This window comes from Vicia villosa, linkage group LG3 (assembly GCF_029867415.1).
Source record: "Vicia villosa cultivar HV-30 ecotype Madison, WI linkage group LG3, Vvil1.0, whole genome shotgun sequence".
Lineage (NCBI taxonomy): Eukaryota > Viridiplantae > Streptophyta > Magnoliopsida > Fabales > Fabaceae > Vicia > Vicia villosa.
Window position 1 is genome coordinate 116,059,735 of NC_081182.1, and position 13,720 is coordinate 116,073,454.

The following is a 13,720-nucleotide window of genomic DNA, read 5'->3' on the forward strand; positions in this document are numbered from 1 at the left end:
GGTAGTTTTATTCCTATCGGTCCGGCTAATCGCTTTGATTCGGTCTTCAAAGATGTGTGGAAGGTGGAGGCGCCGCTAAAGGTAAAAGCTTTCGGTTGGCGATGTTTTCTCAATAAAATCCCTACCAAAGATCAACTTTTGAAGAGAGGTATTTTGGATGCTACGTCGTGTTTGGATTGTGTCCTTTGTTGGGAGACTCATGAAACATTGAATCATTCCTTTTTGAGTTGTCGGAACGTCATTATTGTTTGGAGGGAGATGGCCGAATGGATAGGAGTGAACCATATTTGCTTTGAAGATATGAAGGAGAGTTTTTGTTATTGGAGTAATTCTTGTAGATTCATGAAAGTAAAAAAAAGGGAAGGAGGGAACTATTTGGCTCGCAATTATTTGGAGCATTTGGTTGAGAAGGAATGACATTGTTTTTAACAACTCGTCTTTGAACACTAGAGATGTAGTTTGGAGTTGTAAAGCTCTTGTGTGGAGATGGTCGTTTATCAGGAAAATTATGCGTGCCAATTGTAATTTCTATGAGTTTAGCAATAACCCATTGTTTTACCTTAGCTAGATTTCAATAGGAGTGTAATTTTCTTTGATGGGGGAGTCCCTGTTTTTTGGTTGTATTCTGTTTGTTTGGGTTTATAAATTTGTTTCTTGCTTAAAAAAAAAAAAAAAACCATCATAATCTTTTTCAAAGTAAATTTTAAAAAGAAGATTATGTGTTTTATCTCTCTTCTTATACATGTGATGAACGATCTCTTGAGCAGTCAAAACATTATTTGCATACCTCTCTTAGAAATAACAAGCTTATCATCCCAACGGGACTAAATAAATTAAAGTCATGATTCTTAATTTGATCAATAATTAAAGTCATATTTTGAAACAAGAAGTTCTTGTTTTATTCAACAAACCTTATAATTAATACCACAAACAAGCTTACACTTGCTTCAAATTACAAATCTATGAACAATTGCCAACAATTACACATCAATATACCCTTCAATCAATATCTGCTACACAAATTTTTCCACATTTCTATCCCTTCCATTTTCTTTCTATTCCCACCCCCCACATAATTATTTAGTGCTAGTTTGCAATAACATTAATAAGAATGATACATTGATCAAAATATTTGAAAACTAACTTCACTTGCATCCATTGTAACCAAACCCAATCTTACCAGCACCAACATCATAAACAACCTCTAGTGTTCTTTGTTGCACATTCCCAAAGATGGTAATATCACTATCATCACCATTTGGTGCAAAAGCCAAACAAACTTGCTTCAAACTCGCCACGTAAATTATCCCGGGCGCCGCGAGTTCCACCGTGTTACCACCGCCGAGGAAAAAATTAACCTTTGGAATAGACACAATCTTGGTCCCGCTAAGATCATAGCATGTGTCCAAAATCGAAAGAGCTTCAGCAGACGGATACTTCGCCATGCCTTTGCGAAAGTAATCGCGGAGGCTGGTGTAGGCGGTAGGTGGCAGCCGCGTAATGACGGTGCCAGAGTCGATAATGGCACCACCGGAGGTGAAAAGAGAGGACGAGATCGGAAGTTTTGTCCCACCAACGCTGATCCCAGCAATGTCGAGACCGTAGAAGGACTCGCTACGAGAGACGGTGGAGAAAGGAGTGTATTTTACATACTTGTTACTAGTGCCGCCGAATGTGAGGTGGCCAACCGCGCTAGAAGTGGAGGGAAGACAATAAGAGAATGTTTTGTAGTATTTCTTAGAAGTTTGTTGGACAAAAGATATCGGATGACGACCAAGGCCTAATAGACCGGCAGATCCGCCAAATAGGCCTTGATTGTTCTGTCCACAACCGAATAAAAAACCGTCGATTGCATCAGTCGACGTTACACTCAGCCGTTCGCGGCTGAAGTATCCGACCGAGAACGACTGATCCCCGTATTGGATCCCATATACACATGCTTTTGTTGATGAAGCACAAGCCGGGTCATTTCCTATAACAAAACATGGATAAAAAGAATTTTATATATAAAAAATATGTAAATATTTGGTAATCATAATAAATATGAATTAATATATACCTGTAGCTGAAGAGAGTTGAGTACAATCTGGAGAAGTACAAGTGATATTGGAATAAGAACTAGACTTTGATGGATCAAATATTTCATCAATTTGTTTGTAACAAGAACGAGCACAAGGTTGACATTGAGTCCAAGTGAGATCACTACCAGTGTCAAAAATAAGTGATAAATCTTTTTTAGGAGTACCAAGTCCAAGGACAACATAGTAATTTCCTGATCCAATAAGGCTACCAGATTTTGCAGGTAAATTAGCACTAGAAGAAGAAGAATCCAATTCTATTTCCACCTTATTATTGTTATTGTTATTGGAAGATGATGATGATAATAATTTTGAGTGAATATAGTTTATTCTTTCTTTGTCATGATTTAGAATATCACTGTGTGTTGGAATAGAATTTGCTTTTCCATTATTATTCAGTTGGGAACATGGACCATGTTTGTGTAACACATCTAATGATGCTTTGCTTTTTGGACCTGAAATTCAAAAAAAAAAAAATATGTTTAGTGCTGTCAAATTAATGTTGCTTAAATATTACGTTAAAATTAATTAAAATAAATAAATAAATGTCTCTACTTCAAATTAATTCATAAATATATATGGATGAGAATGACTCTACCAAAGGAATCTAGAGATAATTGAAACATGTCTATGAGAGACTCAAAGACAAAATCTTATCTTTAATTGGTTATATATTTATTATATATATCAAGTGAGAGTTATTTATACTCAAGAATAAATTTTTTCTATTATTAGTTAGGTACATATAAATAACAAAATACCCCATAATGAAATTTAATATAGTTTCTATTAAAAAAAATATATATTTCCAACTTATAGTGTTCCCACTTTCTTTAGCACCGAAAATAATCATTAATACGACAAATAATTATCATAAACAATAGATTAATTCTCTCATACTCTATGATATATAATAATAGCAAACTCTAAAAACTTTTTGGTTTCTTTTACGCCTATGAAAATAAGAGAAAAGTTGAATCTTTTGGCCAAATTTTGTCAATATCTTCAAGTATATGAAACTTTTGGCTAAAAGAATAGCTTATTTGGGTAGAAAAAGATGACGTGTTGTAAAAGTGAAAAATAGCCACTTGTTATTTGTTTTTTAACTTAATTTAAGTTGGTGCCAAACGTGAATAAATTTTGTTTTTTTTCCTGTCATGAAGATAAATTACTATAAATAAGTCAACAAAATAAAATGTCACAAGTGATGAATTCTTCGAGTTTAGTGTATGTATACAAAGGTGTAACAGTGATCAGTGGCCCGTGAATGTTATGAGTTTTTCAGTCAAATAGTGTATATGTATTGGTTGAATTAATGTGTTCTTCATGACCCGTGATTACAAAACTTCACATTTTTGTCACTAAGGAAGAGAAAAAAACAGTATATAGTGACAAATTTTTGCACCTCATGGTCAAATATTGAATACTTCGAGCACGGAATCGAGTTTGAAAAAAAATTATAATAGACGATAAAACAGGGCTGAGTGATTGCAGTCCCTTCTCGATCGTAGTTGTGGAAGATCGAACCATGGTTCTCCCTATCAAGTTCAGCGCTAATCACCAATGAACCAACTAACGAGTGATAACTTTATCTTTATTTGTTGATATGTGTTTATGTTTTTTTTTTAATTGAGAAATTTGAAATTAATTGCTAATATTAAGAAAATTGATTATTTAAATAGGAATTATGTGAGTGGTAGGTGGCTTTTGTTCCTTTATCCTTCCTATCTTTAATATGTGATAGTGGGTTCCATTGTTTTTAACCAAGCCAAGTAGTAACCTCTCATTAGCACAATATAGTGGGTTCCATGTGAATATTCTCGTGACAAAATGATGCCAACCATTGAAATAAATTGTCATAATTCAATAAATTTAATTAAGTAGATCCTTTAATTATTATTTATAAATAAAAATTTAATTTTTTAGATTATAAATAATTGATGTATCTAGTTTAATATATAGACCAAATACATCATCATTCAATCAACCTAAAAATAAATGTTTACTTATAAAGATGCTTAATTTTCCATTTACTATATGTCACTACTAATTATTATGTATGTATTCTCAATTTATTTGATAAATTTTACGGTCATTATTATGAGTAAAAAAAATATTTTAAAATTATATATTGAATGATCAATATATATAGGCCAAACAATTACACAATAAAATTAAAAAATAAATATTAATTATAATAGTAACCAGAAGATGTAAAAATTAACAATAAATTAACAAAATTTCTAGCATGCATGTAATTAAAAACACTAAAAACTAAGCTAAACCCATTGAGAAAATTAATATGAAAAATTAAATTGACCTTTGGTTGAAGAACTGCAAGAAGAAGATGGTAAAAGAGTGTTGATTTGAACAACATGGTGTCTTTCTTTCCATGAAGCTTCTTCAATGGAAAAACCTTTCTCCAAAAAGCAAAAGAAAAAGAGAACACCAACAAGAACAGAAACTAAGAAAAATTGAGACATTGGGAAAGCCATACTAAGTAGATGCTTTTGAGTACACTACTTGTCGGGTGCTTGGTTTTTATAGAACTAAATTATGGATGTAGGACCAATAAATGATCAATTTCACACGTCACATATTTTATATAACTAACCAAACTATTTCATTGAGTTGAGGTTTGTAGTACTATATCAATTATCAACACTATTCTTTAGTAAATGTTCGACACATTTTGACGAAGTTGACTTGTGAGAAAATATACTGTGGATTTTTGACATTTTCTAGATGCAGGCTAGGACATGGGCAATGATGTTCTTTGTGCTAAAATCATGAAATAATTAATTAATGAAATTAATGATAGACGTACAATAATCATAATCTGAAACTAATTTTAATATTTTAAGGATATGTTTTAAAAATGTGTGGTTGAGTCTAATTTCAAGAACGTCTTTGACGATGACAAGATAAATTATCTCATAAACTTTAAAAAATTTCACGGATAAATCGTGGTTGAAAAGGATCTCATAAAATATTTGTTATTGTTAAATGGAGCCTCTGATATTTTTTTCTCCATAGTTAAAGTGTCTCATCTACATAGGGCCTGCGAAAAATTGAGACGACTTTGTCTAACTAATCCCTATAAAATCAGTTATAAGGTGAGGATTAGCCATTTATTAACTTGTCTAGACCATATTCTTTTTAATGTCAGACTCTTTAACACAACTTATCACGCCTAGGATGAAACATGTAGATATAAATTACAAATAGTTTGATAGCGAAAATCTGATAGTAAATTATCCAACAGATCTTAAATTGATGTCTTAAGAATGTGTGGTTGGAGCTTACTCATCCTTACAAAATTAATTTTTAAAGTGATAGTTTTTTTTTTAATCAAGAGATATTATAAACACTTGAGATCACTGTTAGCTGAAGATTTCGGTAATCAGAGACGAAGTATCTTAAACTCTATGCTTCGGAAAAAAATGGAGAAATAGTTGTGTAAGGATATTTCAAGTTTCTTCCTGTGTAAGCTTTTTCTCTATGTCGAGTTGGAGCTTAAAGCTTTTTCTTGAAGTTTAAAAATAAGAATTTAGGATAATTCGAGATATTTCGAAGATATATATTTCGACAAGTCACGTTGGTCGCGTTCCAGAACTTTGAGCGGGAAGGTTTGAATTTCAAAGTGGTTCGTTTTAGCCAGAGGGACGCGTGGAAGCCTCTGAGAATCGAAGCACGTGCAAAGGGGAAACGTGACGATTCGTTAGAGAAAGACCGTTAGAGTCAAATTAGTATCAATAGGAGTCTTAATGTTAGGGTTCAGAGTGTTCAATTTGTACAAAATCACTCAAAAATATTTTAAATAAAAAATACAATAAAATATGTACTTTTACCCTTAGTTTCTAAAAACACTGAGGAAATAGATTATTTATATTGCAAAAAAAAATAGTAAATGGAAAATATTGAAGTAACATGTATTGTTTTTTTTTTTCATTTTTTTACCATTCCCCAATTTTTTTTTGCGTTGCAATAATCATATAAAGGATAATATTTTAAAAATTATTGCAGTATGATTAAGAATAATTTCTCAATATTTTAATCGAAGAAAGATATATATATATATATATATATATATATATATATATATATATATATATATATATATATATATATATATATATATATATATAATGTTTTCTTTGATTGATAATGTTTGAGAGTTAATCTAAAATAAAAATACATTTTGTTTTACACTAAACATTGGTAATAGGTGGAAACAACAACAATAAAACAATATATACCACTATGTGAGATAGATTGCAAATATAAAAAAAAATTGTTAAAGGTTGGTGTAAGAAGAACAACAATACAAAACCAATAAAATATTATATTTTGTAATCCATTCCAAAAAATGATGTTTGCGAGTATGGAGAGGCTGGACATGTGAGTTATATTTAGGGTTAAACTTAGTGAATAAATTCTTTTTTTAGTAAAATCTGGGTATCATAACGCTCGGTTATTTGAGAAACCAATAAAATAAAATATTTAATAATTAAGTAAAATCTTAATTAAAAAGAAAAGTGACACTTTTAAAAATAAAAACAAAAACTGTAATTGTTGAGATTCGAAGCAAGTGTCCTAAATTAGTTTACCTCTCGATTATACATTAAAACTGAGGAAATAGATGATACTTTTTAATGAAAAACTAGATTGTTGGCCCGTGCGATGCACGGGTATTTTAAAATTTAAATTTATAATATTAATATTTATTTTAGTATTATAATATATTAAACTATTTAATTAAAATATTATTCTGTTATATAAGGTTATTTTTTATTTATCATAAAAATTAAAATACTCATAATTCTATTAATTTAATAACACAAAATTTTAAATGAATATTTTATTAATAATAAAATTAGTCTTATACTGCCACATATTATAGAATTAGTACAATTTTGTTAATATAAGAATTAGTATAATTTTATTCATAATAATATTAATATAATAACATGTGTGATTGAGAGAAGTAAAATAATATAAAAAAAAATTCACAAAAAAATTAATAATAGAAAAAAATTCAAAAGACAATATAATAAAACATGATTATATTTGTACACAATTAAATCCTTGACAATTATTTTTTATATTTTACACTGTGAGTTTATAAATTTCAATTATCACTATTAAAATGTCTATTTATTGGTAAGTTATCTAAAAGACTTAAATTTACATTCTTATTTTGTTATCTATTTATTAAATTTTCTTAAATATGAAAGTAAGCATAAATAAATGTAACATAAATATAATTATAAAATATATGAAATGATAAAAATAATTTAGGCTTATATAGATTGAATTTTAAATATATTTTTATAAAATTTAACTAATTATTCAAATAAAAATAAAAATAAAAATTTATTAACTCTACTTCATCTTGGTTTTGTTAACTTTATTAATAATTCAAATAAAAATAAAAATTTATCTTTATAATTTTAGTTAAACTGCTCAAAAAATTATAAATAAATTTTATATCAAATGTAAATATTTTTACATATTCAAAATGATATTTTAGTCTTATACTAATTCTTTCTATATACACATAAATGAATATTCTATATTACATTTTATTGTATTGATTTAATTAAAAAATAATAAGATATTTTTATTATTAACACATTGCGAAGAAAGTGGTAATACTTTATAAATAAAAAAATATTATCATAAATAATTATCAGTATCCTATCAAATACAAATTATAAAAAAAAAAGTTTGTGTTTAAAATTACAAACAAACAATGTTCTAAAAGTCTCACTAAATATACTATATTTTAAATTAAAATTGATGGTAGATGCTACCTTCCGCCTAAATTTTTCGCTTGTTAATTTTTTCATATACCTCATATAAAATGAACCACCATGTCATCTGCATTTTTACAAAATGTGTATAAACCACCTTGCCATATGCATTAATTCAAAATACGCTGCCATGCATTCATTCAAAATGTCTATAATCAATGTAGCATATTATAAAATATATAAAAAAATATTAATAGAATTAAAACAACATACGAATAAAATTAAAAAAATATAACAAATAATTCTTATTTTATGATATGTAAAACTATTATTCTATTATAGCTTGTACCTCATGCTTAAATGGTATTCATAGTCTTCACTTCTAATATTTTATTCTTATTGTATTTGAAGAAAACAGAGGCCACAATAAAATTACAAAAGTTTGAGAAGTAATTTTCTTTGAGATTTCATTCTTACAAAATGGAATATTCATGAGGTGTATATTTATAACTAATTCATACAGTCGTTTTTTAATCTTATTTATGGTAAAATTGAAACGTCGAGAGTAAGTTTATAAATATACGTTAAAAAATGATAATCTAACATTTGACTTTTTTCATGCAGATTGGCAAGACTGGTTGCAACTTAACATTTCTAGAGACATTGTAGATTACCCGGACTGGTGTAATGTATGGGCTATTAGCTGTCATACTCTTTGGACATGGAGGAACAGAGAGGTTCATGATAGTAATTATGCTAGACCTTCTATGGCGAAAGAGGTGATTGAAGATCGTGTTTCCCAGTACAATCAAGCCATTTTGTTGAAGCGTACGGTCATGGATAGAGACTTGAGTCAGCAGCTTGTTCGATGGTGTGCTCCTGATCATCCCTTTGTGAAACTCAATGTTGATGGAGCACATGACAACAATGGTATTTCTGGCTGTGGAGGGATCCTTCGTGACCACCATGGTGGCTGGTTAGGGGGTTTTACTAAGAACGTTGGGATGTGCAGTGTCTTCTTGGCTGAAGCTTGGGGTCTTTACATTGGTGTTAAGCTTGCTATTGAGCTTGGTTTTAATAAAGTTGTTATTGAAACAGACTCGCGGAAAGTGGTTGATTCCATTAGAAATTGCAACAATTCCCAAACTGTGGGGAGCTTGATAAACAAAACCAGGCTGCTTCTAGAAAAGTTTGAAGAAGTTGTTATTCGGCACATTTTTAGGGAGGCTAATAGCTGTGCTAATCTCCTGGCCCTTGAGGGTAAAAAGCTGCAAGGAGATATTATTTTCTATAGGGAGGCTCCTCTTTGGATGCTGCATCTTTTAATGAAGGATAGTAGTGATAGCTTCAGCTCTAGATCTGGGCAGTTGTAGTTTTTTGTTCTTTTGGGCTTAGGCCCTCCTTTGTACCAAAAAAAAAAAAGATAATTTATGAACATTAAATATATAATTATGGTATAATTTATTGTAGAATTTCAATTCATTATTTAATTAGGAATTCAATTGATTATTTAATTTGGAGGTTGGGCTGATCCACTTTTCTGTTTTTTCTTCTTTTCCGTTTTTTTTATTTTGATTGTATATTGAATTAAATATAAAATTGATTATTTAATCCTAAAATGTAATAGATAGAAATTTTTTTAATCTTTCTAGGTATGTTAAATTCATTAGGTCAAAATTATATTAAAATGTTTTTAAAATTTTAAATACTTATAATTTATATATAAAATTTTAAATACTTATTTTTAATTGAATTCTAAAATTATATATATATATATATATTTTGAGGTTTTCCTATTATTCGTAGGAGTATTCTTTGATGCGTCCGCAAGCGCACGGATTTATCGAAGTAATATAAAAGATTGTCGAACCACAAAGACCAATGTCAACCTACTGTAATCTATCGTTGATTTGTAAAGCTAAGGCTAATGAATATTTAATTAAGGGGAAACTAAAGGTAAAACTAAACTAAACTAGAAAATAATACTAAAACGATGTCGGTATGTGATTTCCGCGTTCCTGAAGGACTAATAGAAAATGGGTACTAATTACGACTATAACTTAGTTCCTAATCCCAAGATTTTGCTCTCGCTCGCCCGGTAACTAAGAAATATAATTTGAAAGCCAATAATATCCTAAACGCATCTAAAGCGCTCTCGCTGTATTTAGATTTGTTGCCTAATTTCCACTATCTGGTTCGATCCCCATGCTCTCGCAGTGTCGGCTCTAACCTTAATTGATTTCTCACTCTCGTGACAAAATCGTGTTAAATAACCTCTCACTCTCATGACAAAGCTATTTAAATTAGACTTGGAAATTAAAACCAAAACGGAATTTTAATCATAAATCCGCATCTATTGTTTTCTACCGAGTCCCGTCGGTAACGACGGTCCTCATATACCGGACTCTAAACTATTTAGCTGGACATAGTGACAGAAATAGATAAATAATTTTTGGTTTTTAAATTAGACAAAAACATAGTAAACGATTTAAAATAATTTAATATAAGGCTAGACATAATTAGGAAATTAATTGAAGACAGTAAAATAAACAATAAAATAGAACCTGTAATTAAATGGGTACTAGAAACAAATGCTGAATTGTAATTAAATGGGTACCGGAAACAAATGCTGAATTTGAAATCATAGTACTGCACCATCAAGCTTTGAGTAAAATGCAGAAATGAATGACAAAAGTAAATCCTAAAACTAGCTTGGGAATAGTCCCCCAATGTGGAGAACTATTCCTTTTTACATAATAGAAACTGGAAATTGAATAGCTCTGAACTGTATCAAAAATCTGGGTAAAAACGGCGGACCAAAAAAAAAAGGGGGCTTTTTCAGTTGCGACTTGATCCTTTTTATACTCGTAGGCTTGAGTTGATGATGAGAGCAATTAGGAGAAAGTGGGATTGAGTCAGTTGAGTTGCGGTGCTGAAGAATAGGAGAAGTTGCTGAAGAAGCGAAACAATTGAAATGCTGAACGGGAGAAAAAATCTGGGAGCAAAACGCAAGTGGCGGGGACCACTTGCGGGAGGGACGTGCGTCCCTTTGTTGATGTGGCAAGGCTGGGGCGGGTGTCCCCTAAGGAAGGGACGGGTGTCCCCATTACTTTTCCTTTTCTTTTGTGCAGAAAGTAAGCACATGGGACGGGTGTCCCCACTTTGTTATTTTCCTTTTTGTTTCTTTTTTTCTTTTCTTCATTTTTTCTTTTCTTCATTTCTACTTTTTTTTTCTTTTCTTCAAATATAAATGGGTCTCCAATCGGGCTTTTGCGTTTCTTCATTTTCCACCGAATAATTTTCCGAAAATATTTTATTTGTTCCTCTCTTTAATCGAACTTGGAAAAAATAAATACCTGAAATAAAACAAGAATACCAGCATAATACTAAAATAAAACAATATAATTAATATAAAATAACGACATAAATTATGTTAATCAAATCAAATAATATGGTATATTTTCATGTTATCATTCTTAAACCTTAAATTTTAAATACTTATTTTAAAAATATATTCCAAAAATTGAAATACTTATTTTTTGAAGTTTTTCTATTATTCGTAGGAGTATTCTTAAATCTTAAATTTGAAATACTTATTTTAAAAATATATTTTAAAATTATATATAAAATTTAATTACTAATTTTTTGAGGTTTTTATATTATTTGTTGTAGAATTCAATTCTTTATTTTTGAAATTATTATTAAATTTAAATTTTCAAAATTGCGAGAATTAAAATATTATTTATTTTATTAAGGTTAATATTGTTAATAAAATAAGACATAATAGTAAGATATAATAGTGTTAATTAAATATATTATTATTATTATTTATAATTGTGGTAGTTGATTATAGTATTTATTATTATTATTATTATTATTTTACTATTATTATTAGTTAAATATTATATTATTATTATTTTTAATAGTAGTGATTAATATTATTATATTGTTATTTACTTATTATAATAATATTAAACTACTACTATTAAGATTAATAATAATAATAAAATAATATCCAACTAATAATAATAAAATAATAATAATATTAATAATAAAAATAATAATAATATTGTTATTTACGATTACATTTATATTGTTATTATTATTATTATAAGTATTATTAATATTTATTTTAATATATAGGGTTTGTATAATTAGGATTTGTATTTAGAATTGTTATCAAGTGACATGTGGCTAGTATTATTTTAATTATTTTAATATAGAGTTTGTATCATGAAGGTTTGTATTTAGAATTATTATATTATTAATACAATATTATTAAGTTGTGGAAGTATTATTATTATTAATAGTAGTGGTTGAATATTATACTATTATTATTCTTAATAGTATTATTATTACTACGATATTAGATATTATATTATTATTATTATTATTATTATTAATAGTGATGGTTTAGTTTTATTATTATTATAATTATAATTATTTCATTATTTATTTTAATTATTTTAATATAGAGTTTGTGTAATTAGGATTTGAATTTAGAATTATTAGCAAATGATGACACGTAGCGAAGATTGTTACTAAGATGACATGTGGCTAGGGTTGCCATATGACTTCTTTACATTTATATTAAGTAGATATAATGTAGCACATCCAAGAATTATATCTCAATTTTTTATTGGATAAAGTGTAAGAATTATCATAAAATATAGTGATATATCTTTATAGTCAAGCTTGTAAAAAGATACCCATTAAAATTTTGATTTTTGGTTTGCTCCGAAGGGACTAAGAATAAATTGTCAGTATGGAACTATTTTTAACTGTTCACATTTTGGGAGACCTTTAATGTAAGCAAAATTTAAAGTATCGAGATCAAAAGAACTTCCCAAACGAATTTTACTAATATGGTAAGCAATGACAGCAATATAATTTATATGTTTAATTTATTTACATGTAGGGGGTGTAATCGATTCAGTTTAGATCAATTTTTAGATAAAAAAAATCTGAACCAATGATATTTCTATCGGTTTGGTTTTTAATATATTTTAAAAATAAAATTGAATCAAACTAATCGATTTGGTTCGGTTAATCGGTTTATAATATTTTTAAAATTAAATTCATCAGTGTATTCTCCAAGATCGTGTTTTTCAGTGTATTTTATGTTATTATTTTTTAAAATAATACATTTCAAGTTATTTATTTTATACTCTATTTTTTCAAAGTTTGGTTCTGTTGATCGGTTTACAATATTTTTTCAAAAATTATATTCATCAGTGTATTCTCCACGATCATGTTTTTCAGTGTATTTTATGTTATTATTTTTTAAAATTATACATTTTATATTATTTATTTCATACTCTATTTTTTCAAACAAATTACAAGTTGTTCTTAATCCGTCTAAGCAAGTACAATACTCCATTGAAGGATAATAAAAGTAAAACACAGTTGCACGAGAGAGAGAGAGAGAGAGAGAGAGAGAGAGAGAGAGAGAGAGAGAGAGAGAGAGAGAGAGAGAGCACAAGGTGTAATCTTGATTCAATGAATAGAGAATTTAGTTACAAAGTTTCAACTATATAATCAACAAACTGTAACTAACTAAGTGAGTAAGTAATCTCATGTAAAAGGGTGTAGGATAAGGTAAAAGGACAATCATGAATATCATGCAAAATGAATCATGCAACGTGGACTTTTTCTTCATGTAGCTTTTGTTCTTCATCTCTTAATACCCCCCCCCCCCCCCCCCCCCCCCCACAAGCTTGGGGTTGGTAAATGTCCACCAAGCCAAGCTTGCCCAAGCAATCATTGAACGGTTGTGGACCAAGGGCTTTTGTAAACACATCAGTAGCTTGATCAGAGGAGCGAATAGGAAGTAAACGTATGACACCAACTTGAAGCTTTTCACGGACCAAATGAAAATCAATATCG

The 13,720-nt window shown here is 28.8% G+C and overlaps 1 protein-coding gene across 1 annotated transcript; it reads right to left on the bottom strand.

Moving 5' to 3' along the window:
• Nucleotides 1–875: 875 nt before the first annotated feature.
• Nucleotides 876–4,600, bottom strand: LOC131662382 (aspartyl protease family protein At5g10770-like). Its single transcript, XM_058932148.1, has 3 exons — nt 4,399–4,600; nt 2,060–2,533; nt 876–1,972 (listed from the first exon to the last, which is right to left on the bottom strand). The coding sequence occupies exons 1-3, from the start codon at nt 4,571–4,573 to the stop codon at nt 1,146–1,148; spliced, it is 1,476 nt and encodes a 491-aa protein (XP_058788131.1). The 5' UTR covers nt 4,574–4,600; the 3' UTR covers nt 876–1,145.
• Between the last annotated feature and the right edge of the window lie 9,120 nt (nt 4,601–13,720).